Genomic DNA, 20,181 nt, shown 5'->3' with positions numbered 1-20,181 from the left:
GGATGCCGCCGCAGCAGCCCTAAGGGCGCGCCAGGAAGGAAGGCCACGAGGCCACTTGAGGCGCAAAACCGTGTGGTATAAAGGAAGACGAACATCCAGCTGTGGTCCCTCGTACAGAGGCGAGGATTAAACAACGCCGTGAGGCAAAAAAGAGGCAAACCGCCACTGCTGCGTACAGCTTCGCTACCTTAAAGTCTTACGCATTAGTGTTACGTCATTCATTTTCTATCGTTCAGTGCTCGCTGGACTTATTTCTAAGCATTCTTCCACTAATAATGGTTGTTTGGTAACGTTTAGGCGGGTTTAGCAGCGGGGCGCACGATAATGTATTGCATTGAAAGTGCTTGCCTTGTGCTTGTACCGGAGCGGAATAACGCCCAATCAGTTGACATGTTTAGCAGAACGTCGAATGGTCTCTGTGTGTTCAAACATGTCATTAGACACCGCATTGATCGTCTTCCTTGGAAACGTCCGTGTCATGTAATTACTTCCTATTCCCTGACCGGGTATGTGCCTATCGATTGGTACCATCAACAATATTATCAACTTCCCCAACTCCCTGAAGAAGCCTGTCCTTCAAGTCCCGTGCTCTTATGATCTGATAATGAACTAACCTTGCACTTGCATGGACATGACAATAATGCTAATGTTCTGATAGTGAAATACATACTAAAGATGTAAAGTTTATAAGCATACTCTGTTCCCTCTGCTAATATCGTAGTTTTAATAAATGGGAGTTTTGTGTGTCCAGTAGTTTCAGCCCGGTGAAAAGGAAGATGACTACAGCGAGGCGTGGCACGCAGCACGAGCTCCGCGCATTCCAGGACCGAGCCCAGAAGAAGACGGAACTTCATCGAAATAGCATCGAGCTAGATCGGGCCTGCCTTTTGCCATCGCGTACCGCCAACCGGAGAGATGAGTAGCAAGGGACCTCAAGCCCCCCCTCCAGCCGGGCCCCGGACTGTTGGGGCCGAGACCAAGCAAGGTCCCCAGAGAGCACCCAAAGCTAGTAAGGCCCTGGCGACGCAAAGCGGGTCGTCTAGCACCACTGCCAAGTCTGCTTCCTCTACGCAGAGTAAGGCATCGTGCAAGAGCTCAGCCGAGGAGAAGAAAACACCATGCGCAGCGCCCAAAGTGGTCACCGGCGGTTTAAAACCACGTGCCACCCATGTGGAACCACCGGTCGGCATGCAGACGTCGGTTCGGCCCCAATTGCCTCCGAAGAAGACAGCCCAGCCGGAACCACCTGACGGTACACTTGAGCCGACGAGGCCAGGCACATCCTCGAGGAAGACCATCCGGCCAGAACAGCAGGACGGGGCGCAAGCATCATTGCCGCAAGGTCCCCCGAGGGAGAGCGCCACCGCGCCGCCACCGCCGCCTGTCAGGAGGCGGACCACGAAACGCTCGGACATGGAGGAGACGGCGAGCCAGGCAGCCAAGACCCGGGAGTACACGGAAGGGAAAGGGGCGCTGAAGCACGGTCTGCCGGAAAAAGCAGCACCTGTCGCCACCTCCGCCGGTACCAAGGCGTCGCGCAAGGACACCGCCGCCGAAACGCTTAGGTCCTCCCCGCCGTCTCCTGTAGCGACTGCCACTCAGCGGGAGCGGCCTCACGACAGCACGAGAAGCTTGAATAGGGGCCAGTCCTTCCGGAAAGACACGATCCGAAGTACTGCATCCCGCGCGCTGCTAAATTTGACGGGTATGGTGAGACGCAAGTCTGTGAATATAGCAAGGTGGGCAACGGGCCATAAGTCACCGACCTTGGTCCGAGAGACCAAACCGAACAGCACGAACGAAGCTGCGCCCGACAAGGCGCCCGTGTCAGTCCCCAGGAAAGTTGTACACGGTAAGCCTTATTTGAAAGCCAATATAGCATGGTTCGCTCTTCCAGGGTGACAGACGAGGAGGGATATTGAGATTAGGCAAGCCACAATCAGTGTAAGCTGAGTAGCTTGGCCACGACCGATGAATTCACACTTCAACCTTTTGCTCGCTTACTATAGCTACGTTAAAAGTGCCGTTATCCCCGTAATGTGCTTTGATGTTTTTCCATGCGTAGTCAATTTATATCGGAGAAGACAGTAAAACAGAGCCCCGAATTTCAAGAATGTCGTTTACCTAGGTCTTCCTAATTATCTTGTGTCCGTGGGCACAAACGCCAATGCTCTGCGTGTAAAAGCAGACATTGTCGTCGGGTGCGTGTCATATCAACAAGACTGCTCCTGTTGCGAAGCGGAAAACTTGCGCGCACGCAAGTGCCCTGCTGCCAAGGCGTGAAAAAGCATTTAAAGGAGTACACGCCAAATTCAAGGGAGACATCTTCGGATTTAGTAGTAGCGCATGTGATCCGTTACCTCGTTCGTTTTGCCCACGCGGTTCTCTAAATTTGTTAGAGGTGCCCTGAACCTAACCCGGTTCGTAGTTCTTTATATCTACCCGCCAATAGTTCCAACTCAGCGGTGAAGTAATAAGGGAACTTGTTTAATGAAATTATCCGTCTATTAACTGCACGTCATCGTCCAAGCGGTGTGGTCAGTATAGAGGCACCACTGCAACCGCACAGTCGCTCTTCTTGCGAGGCTGTGGTCGGCAGCTGTTCATGGTACCACAAGGACATGTGACATCATAGTAGCTGGGCAAGAAAGTAACTGGTGAATAGCTGCAGTGTTTTCAACTGTTTCCTTTTTGACTAGGTTAGCTGTTTGACGTCTGCGCTAAGGCTGACATCATTGTCGCTGGAACAAAGTAGCGTGCACTGAGTGGTGGAACGAGACTTGTATTATTTCTTCATGGCCGCCTGTGGCGTTTGCTATTTGCTCACGTGGTAATCTCTGGGACTTCTGCAACCGCGTGCGTGATGCCGCAGAGGAGGAAGAAGGCGGCCAGAGCGAGCTGAACAGCCAGCAGCAGCGCTTCCTGGCTCTGGGCGGAGCCCTCTCGCTCACCGTGCTGCTGATCATCTTGTTCAGCGTGGTCGCCTACTTCATTCGCAGCAGCGGAGGCGTCGTGCTCGTGGCTTGCGAAACGCCCCAGTGCATCGCCGCCAAGAGGTACCTGGACGGCCTCACAGACTCCAAACACGACCGGTACGTGCCTCTCCTCACAAGAACCGTCAGGGCCTGGGGGCAACTAGTGTCACCAGATAAGTACAGAGTATCATCACTGAGGCACTCACGTGAGCAATGGTGGCCATTTTGGTGTTTATCAGCGTTGCCAGATTTTCGCTTCTGCCGCCTCACCGCTAACTTTGACGAGGTCCTTCGTAAACAACACTACCGAAGGCGCGGCTACGCGGCATCTTTTGACACACGTCTGCATATCAAATTCTGCGAAGCGCATTCTTTGAGTCGCGTTCGGGACGCGTCGCCAGTCGCGCGCAGCCGCACAGTAGGGAGGACAAGCTGAGTCTACCACAGTTGACCGACAGAAAACGCATAAACAACAAAATGACCGCGACCACGAACCATCGCCGTGTTACGAAATGCCACGTGATGCGAACTGACCAATGATCGAGGTGGCGGCACGGAACAATAGCAGAAAAATTCCCCGCATTTCCCCGAGGGGAAGAATGTGAAAGTGCGAATGCACGAGTTGAATTTGCGCGGTTCGGTAATGTTCGCGAAAGAGAGATCACACACACACACACACAACTACAAAGAAAGAAAGATGCAATTATTCACAGACACCTATTTGTGTTGTCGTTGTACTTGATTGCTAGAGCGGATCTCAGCTTTGAAATTTCGTGTCAGTACTCCTTTAAGCAGGTGCATTAGCCCTTCTCACGCCCGATTCTTGGCCAATCCCCAACGTGGGTATGTGACATGTCAGCGGCCAGGCAGCGCGCGCCCATCTCCCCCCGTTGCCAAGGAAGACGAGGAGATTTCTGGCGAATCCCCCACGTGGGTATGTGCTATGTCAGCGGCCAGGCTGCGCGCGCCCATCTCCACGTGCGCGGACATCGCCGGTGGACGCAGGTTCAGGGTCGCTTAAGAAGTGCATTGCACTTAAAGATGTCCTGTACTCTGTAACCTTATCTAGTGACACTAGCGGCAAGTAAAGGCACACAGAAAGACTCTCCAAAAGTGGCATTCAAACGCATTCAGTTTACTGAACGAACTATGTGTGAGGTATATGCTTTTCAAGATACCCTTTCTCAGCTTATGAGGACGATGTTACAGTACGCGGATTTTTTTTTTTTTTTTCGGGCACGCTTCCCTGGAGGTGAACGGAGCGGCGCATGCTGCGGCGCGCGTTCACAGAGTGAGTCATCGTATCAAGCACCCAGTATCTATTCCCTGCCCTTCCGCTACGCCGATATATTCGCACACTATTCGCAAAACTCAAAAAATGTCTTCCGTCGTAGTCCTAATCCAGGCCGAGGCGAGTACCTTCGTACGGCTCCAAACTAGTTCCTCGTGTCACCCTCCTTCTCGCCATGTATCCTACCATCTACCCCTCCACTGGCAAGTTCTTCCCCCTTCCCTGCACTCTGTACCAAATGGTATGTGAGCGCCAGCGCACCCCATCCCTAACACCCAATTCACACCCACCTAGGAGCAGTGGACGGCCAGATGACCAGCTCCTACCTCGCGTCCCAGCGTCGGCTGGCGGACGGCAAATAAAGTCCAGGGCTACCTTGACTGGGAGGCTCCTCACCGGTCGGGCGCTTCCACATTAGCGCTTGCTCGAAATAAATGTTTGTACTTTTTCTTCCGCCTTGACTATTGTCCCATGGTAAGCTGTTTTAGTTGGCGCTGCCTGGGGACGTCACACTGCCTGGTGGTGTCACGTTAGTACGCTTTCGCTACAGCAGCGCTTTCGCTTACGGCCACCTGTCTGCGGGAGAATAGTTACGAATTGTGCATCAATAGGTTTCCGAAATGTGCGCTCCGTGTCTGTTGCACAGAACTCGATCGCCTGTGCTGCATCGTTTGTGAAGGCAGCGACTGAAATAATGTAAAACCGGGGCTCTTGTCGCGGGGATGCCTAAAGTGCCACGTTCACAGCTTTGCAGCTACCTCTTTCTGCGCATACGTCACGCAAGGAACTCGTCCAGTCAGGGTGCGCATGGTCACTCACCAGACCAGGTGCGTCACGAGATTAGTTACGTGCGTCAACTCGTTGCTGAGAATCAAAAGAAACAAGTTAACGAGTTACTTTTTGTTACTTTCGAAAGCAAACAGGCAGGCACAGTTCCATTCTTTTATTGTTTCACGCCGGCGATAGCTGAGAATCAAAAGAAGCGTGTTAACGAGTTACCGGTTACATTTGAAAGCAAATAAGCAGATGATAAAGTTCGATGCGTTCATTTCTTCGCACCGGAGCTTCGTAACATCTAAGTTGCTCCTGGTAAAAAGAGAAAGATTAAACACCACGCTGTCCTGTGGCACTCGCATTTCTCTACCTCAAAACTTCACACTACGATTTTAAATGGCACCTACAGGAAAATATCCCAACAACGTGAGTATAGTTGTCCTCTACTCGTGCCCATATCGGCATATCACCAACAGCGCCGTGCCTAAACAACCGTGGTCCTTTTTGGGCAACGCTGCGTAGGTGTGCGGACTTCTACCAGTACGTGTGCCACAGTTGGGAGGGCAAGAAATCGAGCTTCGAGCAGGACCAGCAGAACGCCCTCGCTGAGAAGTTGGACGCTCACTTTGCCCCATACGACGTCAGGCGCGCGGATGAGCTGGGAACCCACGTGGCGGCCACCATCTACAACGGATGCAACGACTTCCTGGGCTCGCTGAACCCGCCTTCCTCCGACAGCTACGAAGCTGCCCGCACTACCATCATGACTACCCAGTTACGCAAGGCTGCCAACTTCGCAGCTATTATCCAGGTTAGAGTCCAGCAGTGCCGTTCTGCTGCTGTAGCACGTGCTTCGAGTACTTAGTTTAATCTGAGCGGGTGTTCGCGTTCGCACTGGAAAAGCGGTGCGCACATGTAGAAGTTCCAACACCTTCTCTTAACTTTAATGCTGCTTAACTCCATTACAACGATTGCTTCTCTGTCGCTAAAGCTGTATGATTACTGTGCATGCCTCGTTTTCTCGTAATAGATTAGAATCCTAGAGCGAGAACCTTCTTTCTCGTTAACTCAAAGTATGTTTGCTGTTGAACGCCTTAATACCCTCGTCTGTTCTTCTAGCCTCCCTCAGCACTAGTAAAGACGGTAAGCTTCTTTGAAAGAACAGCTGACTCGCTTTTCTTCGCATAGTTCGATGTTGAAAGGTGCCAGGTTTTAATCCCACGGTTGGCTTGACCGGACCTATATGTATTGCATTGTCGATCTGATTACCGAACTTAAGGTGCTCCACAAATGCTGGAGACGTGAGGGCCATGCGTTCAGTCTTAGGTTCATAGGAGCGCTGCGGACGATCACTGCACCATTTCCAGATAGTCAGATAGTGTTTGGGGGAGAGAGAGCACATTCGTGTTCCGGAATATCTTCCAGTGTGGTGGAACGAACCGGTGTGGCCTCACTGGCTTGTTTATTGTCGTTGTCGTGTTCGTCGTTTGGCCAATCAAGTGCTGCAGACTAGCGGAGTGAATGTTGACAGGCTTAGGTGATCGTTCAAACAACGCATCCCACTGCGCCCTAATTTGGACCGATGTGTACCACGCTAATTTACACGTTGATAAAGCCGCATTAACAAATTTCTCTCGTGCAGTAATTACGCTAAGTACAATGTCTGAAGTCGTTTTCATTCGTAGCTGTTTCAAAGAGAATAGAGGAGTGCATGAAACTGAAAAATGAACCTCTGTGTGAGCCAGGAAAGGAACGAGCACGCAAGCAAACAAGCAATTGGCGTTCGTAAAGCGTACCCTTCGGCACCAGTCCCCACCGCGGGGGTGTGCCACGTACGCAGGCGTGCATACGGACCTCAAGAAGACAAGGCCTCAGATCCCCATTTCTGGCTCCTTTCCAGAAACATCGTGCGTTATGCTTTGAGTACGCAAGCGTAAGCGTTTGGCAAAAGTGAAAGTTGTGTCTGTTTGCGTTTTCTGGTTGCAGTAAAACAAATAAATTTGGCTGTGGCTTAACTCAATTAGGCCTGGGTGTGCGTAGCGAGAGGTACAAATAATGTTATTGTTTAGCTTGGTTCTCTGTACGGTTACTACGCTTCTCTAGAGGGGTGCAGCTCGTTCTTCCTCCGTCTGCTCAGCTCGCTGCCTCCTCTTGGTTTCGTTCTGACGACGAAGCCTGGCGACGAATCCCACCCATCCGCCCCTTCTATATACAGTAGAACCCCGCTGATATGTCCCCCTGGATTTACGACGACCCGCTTTTTACGACGGATAACCGTGGTCCCGGCGAACTCCCCATAGGAACAATGCATTAAAAACCCCGATGATATGACGCTCGAGTGCACGCAGTCCGCTTCATACGACAAAACCAGGCGCGGATAAACCGTCGCTTTTCCCATATTTTACACCGCTCCGCCGCCTTGTCCTGACGTTCTTTATTCTTAACCCCCGTTTGATACTGCTTGATGTACAAAGGTCCGCAGGCGGGTCAGGCCACTTACAGAACAGATGCAAACAAGCAGGCGGGTACTCGTGAGCGGGTACCCGTGAGCCCGCCGTCCGTCACCGCGCCAACCACGAGAAGTTGAAGTTCAGCTGGCAGATGAACCGTGAATTCAACGCTTCCGTTGAGCCGCCAACCAGCGCGAAAACAGATACGACGCAACCCCACGGAGATGACCGAAAAGCCGCTTTCCCCGCCCACTCGATCCAAGTTTCTTCCTTTCAGGACGCTCTTTCTCCCTATGTCTCTGATCTCTGCTTATCAGTGTCTTTCAAAGCCGTGTTGTCACTCCGCTCTTTTGTTTCCTAGAGTGCCTCAATTCATGCGCGTCCGCCGCAAGGGTGGAGCAAAACACAGGAGGCGATGGGTGGAGACACGTACCCGTTGACACCGCCATTTTGGGTCATTCGCTGGCCGCCGCAGCAAGTCACTGTAGCAAGACCGCGCTATAATTTTCGCCGCAACACGGTTTACTCGCGAAGGTTCCATTACCTAATCTATTTCGCGTCGCTGCGTCTTGTGGGAACCGAAAACAGCTATTTGTTGAGCCTTATGACTCAATAGCGACGGCACGGAATCGTTCAAAGGGTGTCTCCACCATGCACGTCAATGCCGTTTTTTTGTTCACCTCCGCCTTGTACTTTGCGTTCGTGTCGCTTGGCCTTGGCAGTTTCACACTTGCCTTTTCCCCTCTTAATTTGCTCGACCACGTCGGCCTTACATCGGGTAGCGCGTGGCGCTTGGCTGGCGAGCCAGCTCGAGTCATAAAGCGGGGAGGGGCACAACATAGGCGTTGCTTTTCTTTAACTGGGGATTTCAGCTAAAGGTTCGCAATTCACACGAGAACCTGGTAAATATTGTAGTTTAAATAAGTTGTTAGCCCACCTGTCGCAGGAGACCGTCTACTAGGCCGGAGTTATCTTCGTGGATGTTCGTTTCCCCGGGCCTTCTCCTCCAAGCCGCAGTAGCGCTGAGGATCTGACCCCGGGTATCCTCAACCGACAAAGTCAGCTTCCGATACAAAAACTGTGCATTTATTTACAGCCCGGCGGGCGATTAAAAACAGCACTCGCGCGGAGCCCGAGAAAGACGGGCCGAGCTCTCCTGCGCCCGGACCGCGTCTCCGATGTCGTCTCCTTGTCGTCATCCTCCCTCCACCCTGACGCTGGGGGCCAGGGAAGAGGGAAAAGCGAGTCCTTCGTGGGGGTCCAACCCCATGTGGTGGCCATTAGCGCATCCGGTGCGAGCAGGCGCGACCTTCCGCGGAATGCGCGGAGTTTCAAGGCGCCGCGCGACACGTGCGTTCAATTTTTGTGCTGCTCGTCCCAGGGCCCGCACCAGTTCGTGCGTCGAAGCGGCCGACAGCCGGCATTCACCCACACCCCGGTCGTACGACACCCCGGTCATACGACATTTCCTCGAAGTCCCTTGAAAGTCGTATTATCGGGGTTCTACTGTATGCGATTTCTTCTCTGTTCTGTTTGTAATTCTTTTTCATTTTTTTTCTGTTTTTGTTTAATTTTTGTTTATTTTATTTTTACTTGTTTTTGGGCGGTGAGGGGCGCTTCCAGCTGTGGCGGCTAGGGAATCTCTGGGTTCCCTAGCTGCCGCAGGTGCCAGCTAGGGAACCGAGTCGCGGCCACCGGTCACAGCGAAACGACGAAAATACGGCCATCTTACCTCTCGCTAAAATATTATTTTCTCTTCTGCATTCTTCTACACCTTACTGCAGGCCTATTGAATTTTTATAAACTCTTTAGTCACACATTTTCATCAGCAAGAAGTATCGCGGTCTAGTGGGTAGATTCTCGAGCGTTTTATTTTTCCCATTTACTTTAAATGCATCCGCACTCACCCGGAGCACTGCTAAGATCGCACACTGCAAAAGATGCCGGTTTTTGACGGATTCTTCTGTCGTCGACAGATCCTGGTGCGCGTGTCACTCGAGCTCGGCCTGTACACGGTGATCGCGATCGAGGTCATCCACCTGAATCAAGGCGACCGAAAAGGCCAAGCTTCGCTGCACTTCTCGCCGGGCAAGTCTCTCCTGCGAAAGCTTGGTCACACCAGCCACGAGGAGCTGACACGCAGCATGCCGCGTTTGTACGCCTGGTTGGAGGAGGTGAGCCTCAAATTCCGTCGTTCTTCGTTACGAGGGATGCCGTCTCTGGTGGATGCCGCGTTACCACGGGCTGATTAGTATCTCCTAAGGTTGCTAAACACTGCTGCCAACATGGAGGAAAAAAAAGTTCGGAGACGGCATGACGTCACGCAGCTAGCCTTCGCAAGCCCAGGTCCGTTGAAGCCGCTCCCTCCGCCGTTTCCCTTTCTCAAGCCGCCGCAGTCGGCCCTCCAAGGTCGGGTGGGCTCCGACTCCGGGGCATCTCTCGTGTTTCGTTGGCGGTAGCTGTTCCCCGTCCTTCCTGCATTTGTCTGCTCGGCGATCTCATGCCCGTGTGCGGGCAGGAGTGCCGCGTACGTGCGGAAGACAAAAGCCGTGGGAAAAAAAAACAACATATAGCAGGCTTCGCGACAACGGGCCGCAGAGCAGCTTCGAGCAGACGAAATTGAAGAGCGCGGCGGCCCATACAGAGGCGGTGCGGTGGGGTCACGTGGTGCAGTGACGCCTGGGCCAACTTCGATTTTACTTTTTATGTATAGGCTTCACGTTTCTCCGGCTGCGCCGTCTCCTAACTTTTTCTTCCTCCATGGCTGCCAATGCCAGTTCATTTTTAAATGCGACTATCTAGAGCGTTTTTGCACGCAGAAAAAGTGGAAGGTGCAATTAGTAGGACACTCTGTCATGTATATTTACGTGAAGAGTGCGTTCGCATTCTACAAGACGGCAAGAACAAGTACTGGGAATTCAAAACCACGCTCTACAGCTAACAAGCACTTTCGTCTTTGCCACTGCCTTGAGTTTACAGCAATCTAGCCGGCAATCAAGCTTAATTTCGTATTAGCCAATCTTACACAGCTGACACCGTCGCTCGAGCGAAATAGCACAACTCGAAGCGAACTGCTTTGATGTATCCACAATTCACAATTGCTCCGACATCGCTAGTCAACCGCTGCTATACACGCAATCGATTTGCAATATCGAACGTCATTATTCGCCACTACTTGTAGAAAGAATATCCGTCTGGCGACAATTAAGTGCTGCATCGTCTCAACATATTGTATTTGGGCCAGTTGATCATATCGGGGAAAAATATTACGCCCATTTCCTCTGCGAAAAACGACCTGCCACGCTGAACGCAGTCCATGGAGTGCACTAAACAAAAAAATTGGCCGCGTATCTGCTCCTTTCGTTGCAAATGCCGTCAAAAGACGATAGTCTTTATCGGCTTTTGCGAAGTAAATGCCTCCCTTCGCTGTCCTGCTCACCTCTCATGTTGTTCCTCTTGCGTCGCGCTCCTCCCAAGGTAAAGACGCCAAAGGTTTGCTTAAATCACTTCAAATTTCCCGCGTTCCACTGCTACAAACCGGGTGTCTCGATGCGAACGCTGCCGTACGGCGAAGACGCGCGTTAGTCGAGGCGCCCGTTTCCATACTCCACGTGCGTTGCAAGCAGAACGTGGAACCTATCTAGTGGAACCTTTCGTAACTCTTGCCACTTGATTTCTTCAAATGCCGCCAGAAGCTATATGGCGCGGGCGACAGCAGGCGACGGCGGAGTGATATTTTTTTCTTCAGTTGATGAAGTATTTTCTCTCGCCAAAATCAAACATGTACGAATTTTATAAAGGAACGCTGCAAATATCACTTCTGTATTAATTTGTTGTCTTATATATGCGTAATGTCTTGTTGTTCTTCAACAATATTGACAAGTATGAACATTACACCGGACTTAGACGGGCACATTTAGCTGTGACTATATAAGACTATTGCGCAGGCCTTATTTTGCTTTGGCCGGGTGGCTGAGTCGAGTCAGAGACAGACAGACGGACAGACAGACAGGCAGACCAAAATTTCTGGGTTTAAGTAGCCCAAGAAAGACTATATCGCCTTTAAAACTCGTTAGCTTGTAATTTGCAATGGGGCATGGTTCCTACCCATTTGACTTAGCCCTAGGTGCGTCACACGGCGTACGTGACGTCGCGGCCGGGGCACGTGCTCGTTGCGGCCGAGCGGGGGGGTGTGGCAAAACATTCGAATCGGCGCGCGGAGCGTATGCATTGAGGCTGCTTGGGACGCGCCCAGGAGTAGTGTTCTTCTTTGTGTGTTGGCTTTCCGAGGCAGTGGGATGTTGTGCCCTCGGCTACGAAAATCGCGCTAGCAAAGGCAGCGACATGACTCTTTCGTGTCCCCCAAATGTAAAATTCGGAGGGTATTGTGGACACGCGCAATGCGCCGAAAAGACGTGCAGCCAAACAGCAGAAGCCGTTTTCTCTTGCCTAAAGCAACCTTTCCCATCTTCGAACTTCTGCTGTTTTAAATGCGGAGCATTTCTTAGGCTCGCGATGTCACTCGTCGATGTTGTCGGCGCCGTCCACACGCTCACTGCGCATGCGCGTCGCGTCTCTCCCCCGTACCCTCCTCGCTCTCAACAACAGGTGCGGCGGTGCGGGAGGAGCGCGTGTACCCCGTACGCTCCGTCGCTCTCAACAACAGCTGCGGCGGTGCGGGGGGAGTGCGTCTGTGCGCGCATGCGTCGTAGCTACCCGTGCGCTGCGTCGCGCTCAACAGTTCGGCGGCAGGGCGTGTACACGTGATAACGGCGTGGTGGGTACGTGGAAAGTTCGCGCGCTTGTGTACGGAAGTGTGCGTATGCGCGTCTCTCCCCCGTACTCCTCTCCCTCGAACGCGGGCGGTGTGTATATAAGCGGCGGAGCGCGCGTTCGGAATTCAGTCAAGGGCGTCTTTGCTTGGCTTTCGCTTGACTTGACGCTTTGCTTGACGGCACCAAGCAATAAAGACAGACTTTAACTTTACACTCCTTGCCTTCGCTTCTCCTTCATTCAATAAATAAGAATAATAAAGACGAACTAACAATTAAGCATTCCAAACCATACCCAATTACGCAACATTCCCGCGATACCCCCCCACTCTGCGACGCATTTACTCGAGTTCCCCCGTGGGAAGATGCCGGCGGGTTTTTTTGAAATGCAGGCGCACATGGGCTGTCCCTGCCGATTAGGTGCCATCACACGATGTGGTTTATCCCTCAAACACAAGCAGACGTTTTACCGACTGAAATAGTGTGGCATGAAACGTTCAACGCCAATAGTGGCAAGGGGCTTTTTCTGCTGCGAAATATTTTAATGTTTTGGCGAAGTAAGATACTATAATATAAAGGCGCTAATATTTAGCTAGCACAGGCGAGACTCAATCAATGTTTCAACCAGCGATCCGGTATAGCCGCCCACCTGCCGCCAGATCGGCCGACTAGTTATTGTATGGGGAACAGAATAAATTCGTTACAGAGGAACGCTTCCTTGTAAGTGCAATAAATTTATTGGACGTTATTGGTGAACTATTATGTCGTGAGACAAAGATGAACCAGATGCTTGCCGCGCTCCAACTCAGCGTCGTGCCTAATCGCCGCGAAATGGGCCACTCATGTGTCCGTGTTGCTACACATGCGAAGGAGTGGGGAACACTTCGAAGGGGAAGGGGCCCACTCTCCCCCTCCGGAATTTTCGATTGATTTGGGGAGGCGGGGACTACAGTCAGGGCACTAACTTTGACTATCCTAAAATGATGACTAACTGTAATTCATTTTGTGTCACAACCTATGCGCACCGATCATATGCGGGTATTACGTGTACTCGCACCACGACGATCGTCCCTTTTGCAATTTCACTGGGTGAAAAGCGAACACAGCAATCGGTACCTTATGTAGACCACGACATCATGGCGATATATTTGTTTGCGTAATTTCTTGCTTTGGCTTTTTACTGCAAAGCAGTAAATGTCTAACCTCCCCCCCCCCAGTTTTCATTCTGGTGTCATCGATTTACTCGGCGCCGCTCCGGGGCTCCTCTTCACCACCGCTGACACCTCTTTTAAGTGCAATGCACTTCTTAAGCGACCCTGAACCTGCGTCCACCGGCGATGTCCGCACACGTGGAGATGGGCGCGCGCAGCCTGGCCGCTGACATAGCACATACCCACGTGGGGGATTTGGGATTGGCCAAGAATCGGGCGTGAGAAGGGCTAATGCACCCGCTTAAAGGAGTACTGACACAAAATTTCAAAGCTGAGATCCGCTCTAGCAATCAAGTACAACGACAACACAAATAGGTGTCTGTGAATAAATGCATCTTTCTTTCTTTGTAGTTGTGTGTGTGTGTGTGTGTGTGATCTCTCTTTCGCGAACATTACCGAACCGCGCAAATTCAACTCGTGCATTCGCACTTTCACATTCTTCCCCTCGGGGAAATGCGGGGAATTTTTCCCCACTATTTTCCCTCTCGCCTCCACTGATGCCCCTTAGGCAAGTTGCCCACTCGGCAGCTAACGGTGATAGTGCGGCTATCAGATTATTGCAAAAAATAAACAGAAGCATGGATGGGCGTAAAAAATGGGCCCATCTCCCCACTAGGGGGGACTCGAGTAAATACGTCGCGTAGGGGGTGGGTGTATTGCGTTAACGTTAGTGTTTGGGGGGGGGGGGGGGGGTGAGCTGGTAGTGAATGTGTTAACTATTATTGCTTATTACTATTAATTATTATTATTTATTTCATATATTATTTATTACTTTCGTGATTTTGCGACTCGAGTCCCCCCTCGTGGAGACATGGGCCCAATTTTTCTTTTTTTGCGTGACGCAAGAAGTGAAGGCAAGGAGTAGGTTGTTGTAAGTCGTTATTTATTTATTTGTTGCTGTTGCCGTTGTATTGGACGCTGAGAACGACGGCTTCGTGGTCGCTAAAGTGTACTGTTAAGGGGTCTTTAAAGGGGCACTGACACAAAACTTTGAAGGCGAGATAACTTCGGAGATAGATTGGTGGGAACACACATACATCATCTGCAAAATATCAGCGGCGAATACAGCCTAGAACATATTTAAAATCAGTTTTGAAGTGTGCGAAACGCAACCGAGCAGCCAGCAGAGGACCACGCGCAATTGTAAATAAACAACATCCAAACACGTCACGAGTTTGTGTTTGCCGCTTCCGCACTACCGGCGTTTTGCGCCGGCTCGCGCGGCTCGCCGCTCCAATCGGAGGGCCGGAGGGCGGAGCTTCAGCTCTCGAGAACGAACAACCCGATCGTTGGCGGCGAAGACGCCGTGATTTCGTCAGCTAATCGGGCAGCTGGCCGCGACCAAAGTTCTACAGCGATTCTAGGCACTCTGTTTCTATTACTGTTTATTACCATTGGATGCGAAAACGCGCCGGAGGCACGAAAAGCTCACTGAGCTAGCCGCACGGTCGCTGTGCAGGCGGCGGCCACGGCCGCGAAGTGGCCCAGGCCGGCGCAGGTAGCTCGAGTGATAGCTTGTTACCGCTGCACGAAATTGTCCCCAAGTCCCGACCATGGTGGCTTACGTGAGAAAGGAGTTAATGATGCGATGGCGGGTTGCATTAAAAATTGTAATCTGCACCGCTTACGAGAGCGGCACTCGAATATCCGCCGCAGTGCTGAGCCGAACACATCTGTAGGCGGACCTGTAGGCAGACCGGCCGGCTGCTCCCAGCGCGCGTCTTGCCACCCACCGTCTCGAGCGTCGCGCGTCGTTCTTTAGCCGCGGTAGCATTTGCACTCGCAGCGCCTGCGTCACATCCACAGTCACTTTTTAATTAAGCGCCTCACGAGATCAGTACGTGGGGGCATTCGCAGAAACTGCCGTCGATGCGGATTCGACAGTGCTACGGCGGCTCTGCTCTGTGACATCCCTCCGACGGTCACGTGGTCAGCTTTGTTCACACAAAATCCACAAAATCCATCGTTTCGCGGCACTCGCTGAAACCGAAACTGCGACTGGCCGCATTGAAAATGCCTCTAATTAAACAACCGTCGCACGCTGAAGCAAATGAGGTTTCTACAGGTTATAAGTAGGTCACTAGCTACTTATCGCAACAAAAAAAACAAGATGCAAAATTTTTGTGTCAGTGCCCCTTTAAGCAGTGGTCGTGCGTTGCAGCAACTGGTGAAGACGAGATCGATGCAACTGCTGTCGTGTATCAGCAGCTTCTTGACGTAGTTTGAATGAGTCAAGAATATAAGGCGCGTTCGTACCCTTTGATTCTGTGTCGCTTTTGTGGCGCAGTGGGAAGAGCACCATGTACCTCGCGTTCCGCCCACATGGTCGTGGGATCGAAACCAGGCGCCGATGACTATTATTTTTTATATATATATATATATTGTAGGGGGAGGGGTGCGGACCAGTTGTTGAAAGCGAGGAGGGTAGCGTGTTGCGGGAGAGGAGGAGTGGGGGAGAGGGCGCACCTGCGCGCTGAGTTGTTGCGGACGGACGGCGGACGCTACATGTGAGTTAAAGAAATGCTCTGCATTTAAAAAATGCACTGACGATTACTACAAATTGCGCGCAGCAGGAACTGCGGTCTTCTTGGTCACGGCGCATTTCTACTGCGTCTAAGGAAGCGTTCGCGTGATCATCGAACGTACGACGGCGTGCGCTACTCCGCTGCTACTTTTCAGTGCACCGCCGCCGCCGGCAAGAATGTTGCAAATCGTGTTCGAACCTCCCGCGCAAATTTCACGTGGTTCGGATTAGCCTCGCACAAAGGAACAGCGAGCATGTTGTTGCATATAGTGTTTGAACCTCCCGCGCAAACGCCACGAAGTTTGGATTAGCGGAGAATGGAACAGCGTCTGGGGAAAGTGTAGGGGGGGGGGGGGCGCTCCTTGGTGGCGACACATGAAACATGTGTGAAATAAAGGCAGTGAGAGAGATGACGCGGTAGCCGCACGGGTCGTACTCCTCTTCACCCTTCGCTGTCGCTCCTCTCCGTTTTCTTTCTTTCGTCGCTGCTGCGCTCGCTCACTCGGTTACGCAGACGTAAACAGACGCCGCTCCCGCGAAGCCCAGGTAACTGCTGCCGAAGGGCTGCCCCCTAAAACGACCGAAACCCGCCGTCGCGGCGTGTGTCACTTCTAATCACGCGTATATGACCGGTTCCCAGTTTATGCGTGCGCAGTTGTGTAGTGAAAAATAGTGGTAAGGAGGAGGGGAGGCGTGCACGCGCAGCTATACACCATTTTCCTTGCTACAGGTCATAGAGATAATATACTGACTCTAGAGGGAAAGCGCGCCGCTGAGCCAATGCATTGGAACCATACGACACATGGTGGCAGACATGATACAACGATTTGAAGGTTGCCAGCTGAGCTTTTGCTTACTAAAAACGACGAAAGCGATGGGTTGTAATCTGGCAACGTGCTACTGTGGCGTTTCCGCGTCCGGCTAGCGAAGCATGCCGGGAGAAATTGTAACATGGTGGACCGCTGGCCAGGCGGATTTTGTGTAGGCGGCGTCGACAGCATTGCGTAGTTTATCTCCTGTGGGTAGGTAACCGACGTGTTTTTGGTTTAGCGTACGTGCGACTTGTATGTACTGAGACTATTTGAGCAAGATGTGGCAACGCTCGCGCAACACTTGCGCGCAAGCTCGAATGCGACTGATCGCATGCGCGAGGACGCCAAGGAGTCAGCTGATCCGTACTGGGTGCACAGAAATGAATCTCCGTATGATCTCCGTGCATTTTGCGCTGTGCCGCTTTATTTGCCATTCTGTGACATTTTGCGAGTCGCTCAATGCTTTTCAAACGAAGTGTAGTGAACTGACTGTGGCTTTAGCTCAATGTAAAACCTTTATTGACACACGAAAAAGACATCGCATGGGCCAACGCTGATATTGCCGGTGAGTCGCGGCGCTTTGAAGCACAGGAACGAAAGAGCGCGGTCGATCGCAGGCCAACGGAGTGGAAGAATGCATGCCAAGGGAGTATGCGAAATACAGTCCGCGGCGTGTCCCGTTTTCTTTTCTATTTGTATTCGTCAAGTTCTAGGTGCTTTCCACCATTTCAAAGGGAAAGTTTGTGGGGCTGAATGCGCAGTCTTGAATGGGCATTAATTTACCGCACAGAGCGCGCGAGGAGAGAACATTGACTGATTAAAAAAGAAACCCCATTTCGTTACCTATTTTTTCGTTCTACCTTCACGAACGTTTGCGCGAAAGTTCGAAGCACGAAGAGCTGTAAGAAGTTCCATGAATAATACAACTGGAACTGAACGATTATAAAAGCTCCTTTTATTTCTCTTCCAAAGGGAACGATCGCCGGCTGCCACTCCGTAGCCTGTAGTGAACTTGCGGTAGTCAAAGTCAGATCAGAATCGCTGTTCCGGCAGTTCCGGCGTCGATAGATAGGGTGCTTAACGTGAAGAAAGAATGACAGCCTCGCAAGCGCCCGGGGAGGCACTTGCTCAGCGCGTGCATCCAAGTTGTACCAGTTGTACACGTTTTGCACGCATGCAGATCTGAGCTGAAGACTGCACACACACTACGCAAGTCAGGCGCAAGGGCCTCGCCACTTCCTAGCACACTTAAAGAAAATCGAAACCAAAACTGAACTACACACTTACTCTTTCTCCGCTAATAAGAGATTAATTACACTAGAAGTTTTTTATAAAGCTAGTTTTAATTTCTGAAGCGATTATTTGTAACTATTTTGCTTCAGTTTTTTGTTTTAGTCAAATAATTACAGAACAACTTTTTAGAAGACTGAATACAATTGATCTGGCAACCATGAAAATTGTATCATGTCAGCGTCCACGATTTGTACGGTCTCGGAGCTCGCTTTACCCCCCTGCTACAGGTGGGCGCCGCCATTTGCTTTTTCTGACCAGACGCTAGCGCCGTCTATGAAGCGACCGCCGAAACCTCCGCGCTGGGCTGTTAAGTGCGCCGTTCTTTGCGTGCGTCTGCTCGGTATACGTGCATTACCGAGTGAACCGTAGTGGTTTGGCGTTAGGTTAGCGGTTGCAGTGCTTCTGTGTGTGTGTTCTGTTTTTTTTTTTTTTCATCATCTGCGGACGGATTTTAGGTCCTAATTTGCTGCCAGAGCGGGAAATTCCGACTCCGGCTGTTGCGAGCAGCAGTAGCAGTGCGGTGGTGGTGCCGGTGGTGCTCCGCAGTTCCGCGATGCAAACGTACCGGTATGGCACCGAGTGACATATAAATCGATATCGGGGAGTAAATACGTGTTTTCAATGCCACCGTGCTTGTTATGTTCACCGATTAGTCATGTTTACGGAAGCGCGGACGTCGAATGCGGAGCGCGCACAGCATATGTGGGTCACGGTGATCCGTGCTCGCGATGGACTTTCGACGAGGCGTTTGCTACGCTGTTGACATTGCAATGCAATATAATCTTTCTTAACTAGAGTTATGACGGTTACTGACGAAACGAAATTACCCGGGCTGAAAAATAACACGACCGCACAATCAGTCCAATTACTATGCGATGGTTGAGCAAAAGGGTTGACGTTCGGGCGAGTTAATATTGCTTGATCATGATCGTGATCATGATTGACCTAACTCTGCGCAGCGCATGTGGCCTGTCGCTCGGAGCCCACCTTTGTGAAACCGCTGCTTGCACCGCAAATGCTTTACGCGACCAGCAGTAACTGTTTTGTAATTGTAATACTTTAGATTCCGTGGCAACGCAAAAGGATTAGAAGCTTTTCCTTTGACCGCGTTGTGAACAGGTTGAGCTATTTTCCAAATGCAGCGTTCACGCGTATCTCGAGCTGCGTTTCCACATTTGGCTGCCTGCTTATCCTGCTATCGACCAGCAGTGTGCGATGGAGAAAGTTATCCCTTCATATCGTTTGGCAGTGTAATGCGTTGGCCTGAAAAAAAGTAAACAAAACGCCGTGATTTTAAAGGTTAGATTAGATGAAAAGGGGATTGTTTAATGCCAATCGGCTGTAATGACCAAACAATATGTGGTATTTTAAATTGACTACAAGGAACCAGAAGTTATTGTAGTGTTGTATTGTATCGGCGCTCGTCAAAGATCCCCAAGTGGTCAAAATTAACCCGCAGCCCTCCACACGGCGCGCCTCATCACCCATGAAGCGTCGGGGCGTTGAACACCATAATGAATGAATCAATCAATCAACCAACCAATCAATGCTGTATTGTAAAGGATAAAGTTGCTTCTAACATTTCAGGGGGTTCCGTTCCCTGTCGCAGCTTTGCGTGTGATAAATGGATTGTGCTCTGTCTGCTTGCCGTCCAAGCGCACCCAACAAACCCTGGAGTTGGTCGTTGGTACAAAGTCGTTGCGATTTATCAACGGAATCCACCGATATCTCAACTCGGTGTGCGTTGGGAAGCGATGCCGCAAAAACACGCCGCAACCGCACTGCATTTTCTCCAGGCAGTGTCGTGCACATGCGTGCTGTCAGTGACTGTTTCTCGCTTTCGCTGGTTGTTCAATAACCCACCACCGCGCAGTGCTGACCAAACGCCGTTTGCGCCTTGAACGGCATCGTAGCATTGGCTAAAACAGTTGAAAGTTCCCCAAAAACTAAGCACATGGTGCGAAATACTCCTGAACTACGCAGCGGAGCACACCGCGCCGAGCGATGTTAGCAGCCCAGCGCACTCAGGCAACGCTGGTCGGCCGCCGAGAGAACTGGTTTGAGAGTATTTTCCTCCTT

The 20,181-nt window shown here is 51.4% G+C and overlaps 1 protein-coding gene across 1 annotated transcript; it reads left to right on the top strand.

Moving 5' to 3' along the window:
* The first annotated feature begins 631 nt into the window (after positions 1-631).
* LOC144153405 (uncharacterized) lies at positions 632-19,723 on the top strand. The gene is made up of 5 exons (XM_077685052.1): positions 632-1,852; positions 2,873-3,092; positions 5,563-5,851; positions 9,467-9,664; positions 19,712-19,723. The coding sequence occupies exons 1-5, from the start codon at positions 916-918 to the stop codon at positions 19,721-19,723; spliced, it is 1,656 nt and encodes a 551-aa protein (XP_077541178.1). The 5' UTR covers positions 632-915.
* Positions 19,724-20,181: the final 458 nt, after the last annotated feature.

Source organism: Haemaphysalis longicornis, unplaced genomic scaffold (genome assembly GCF_048455015.1).
Source record: "Haemaphysalis longicornis isolate Haplotype H1 unplaced genomic scaffold, Haemaphysalis longicornis Haplotype H1 scaffold_9, whole genome shotgun sequence".
NCBI classification, from domain to species: domain Eukaryota; kingdom Metazoa; phylum Arthropoda; class Arachnida; order Ixodida; family Ixodidae; genus Haemaphysalis; species Haemaphysalis longicornis.
This window is presented reverse-complemented; position numbering and strand designations above follow the sequence as displayed.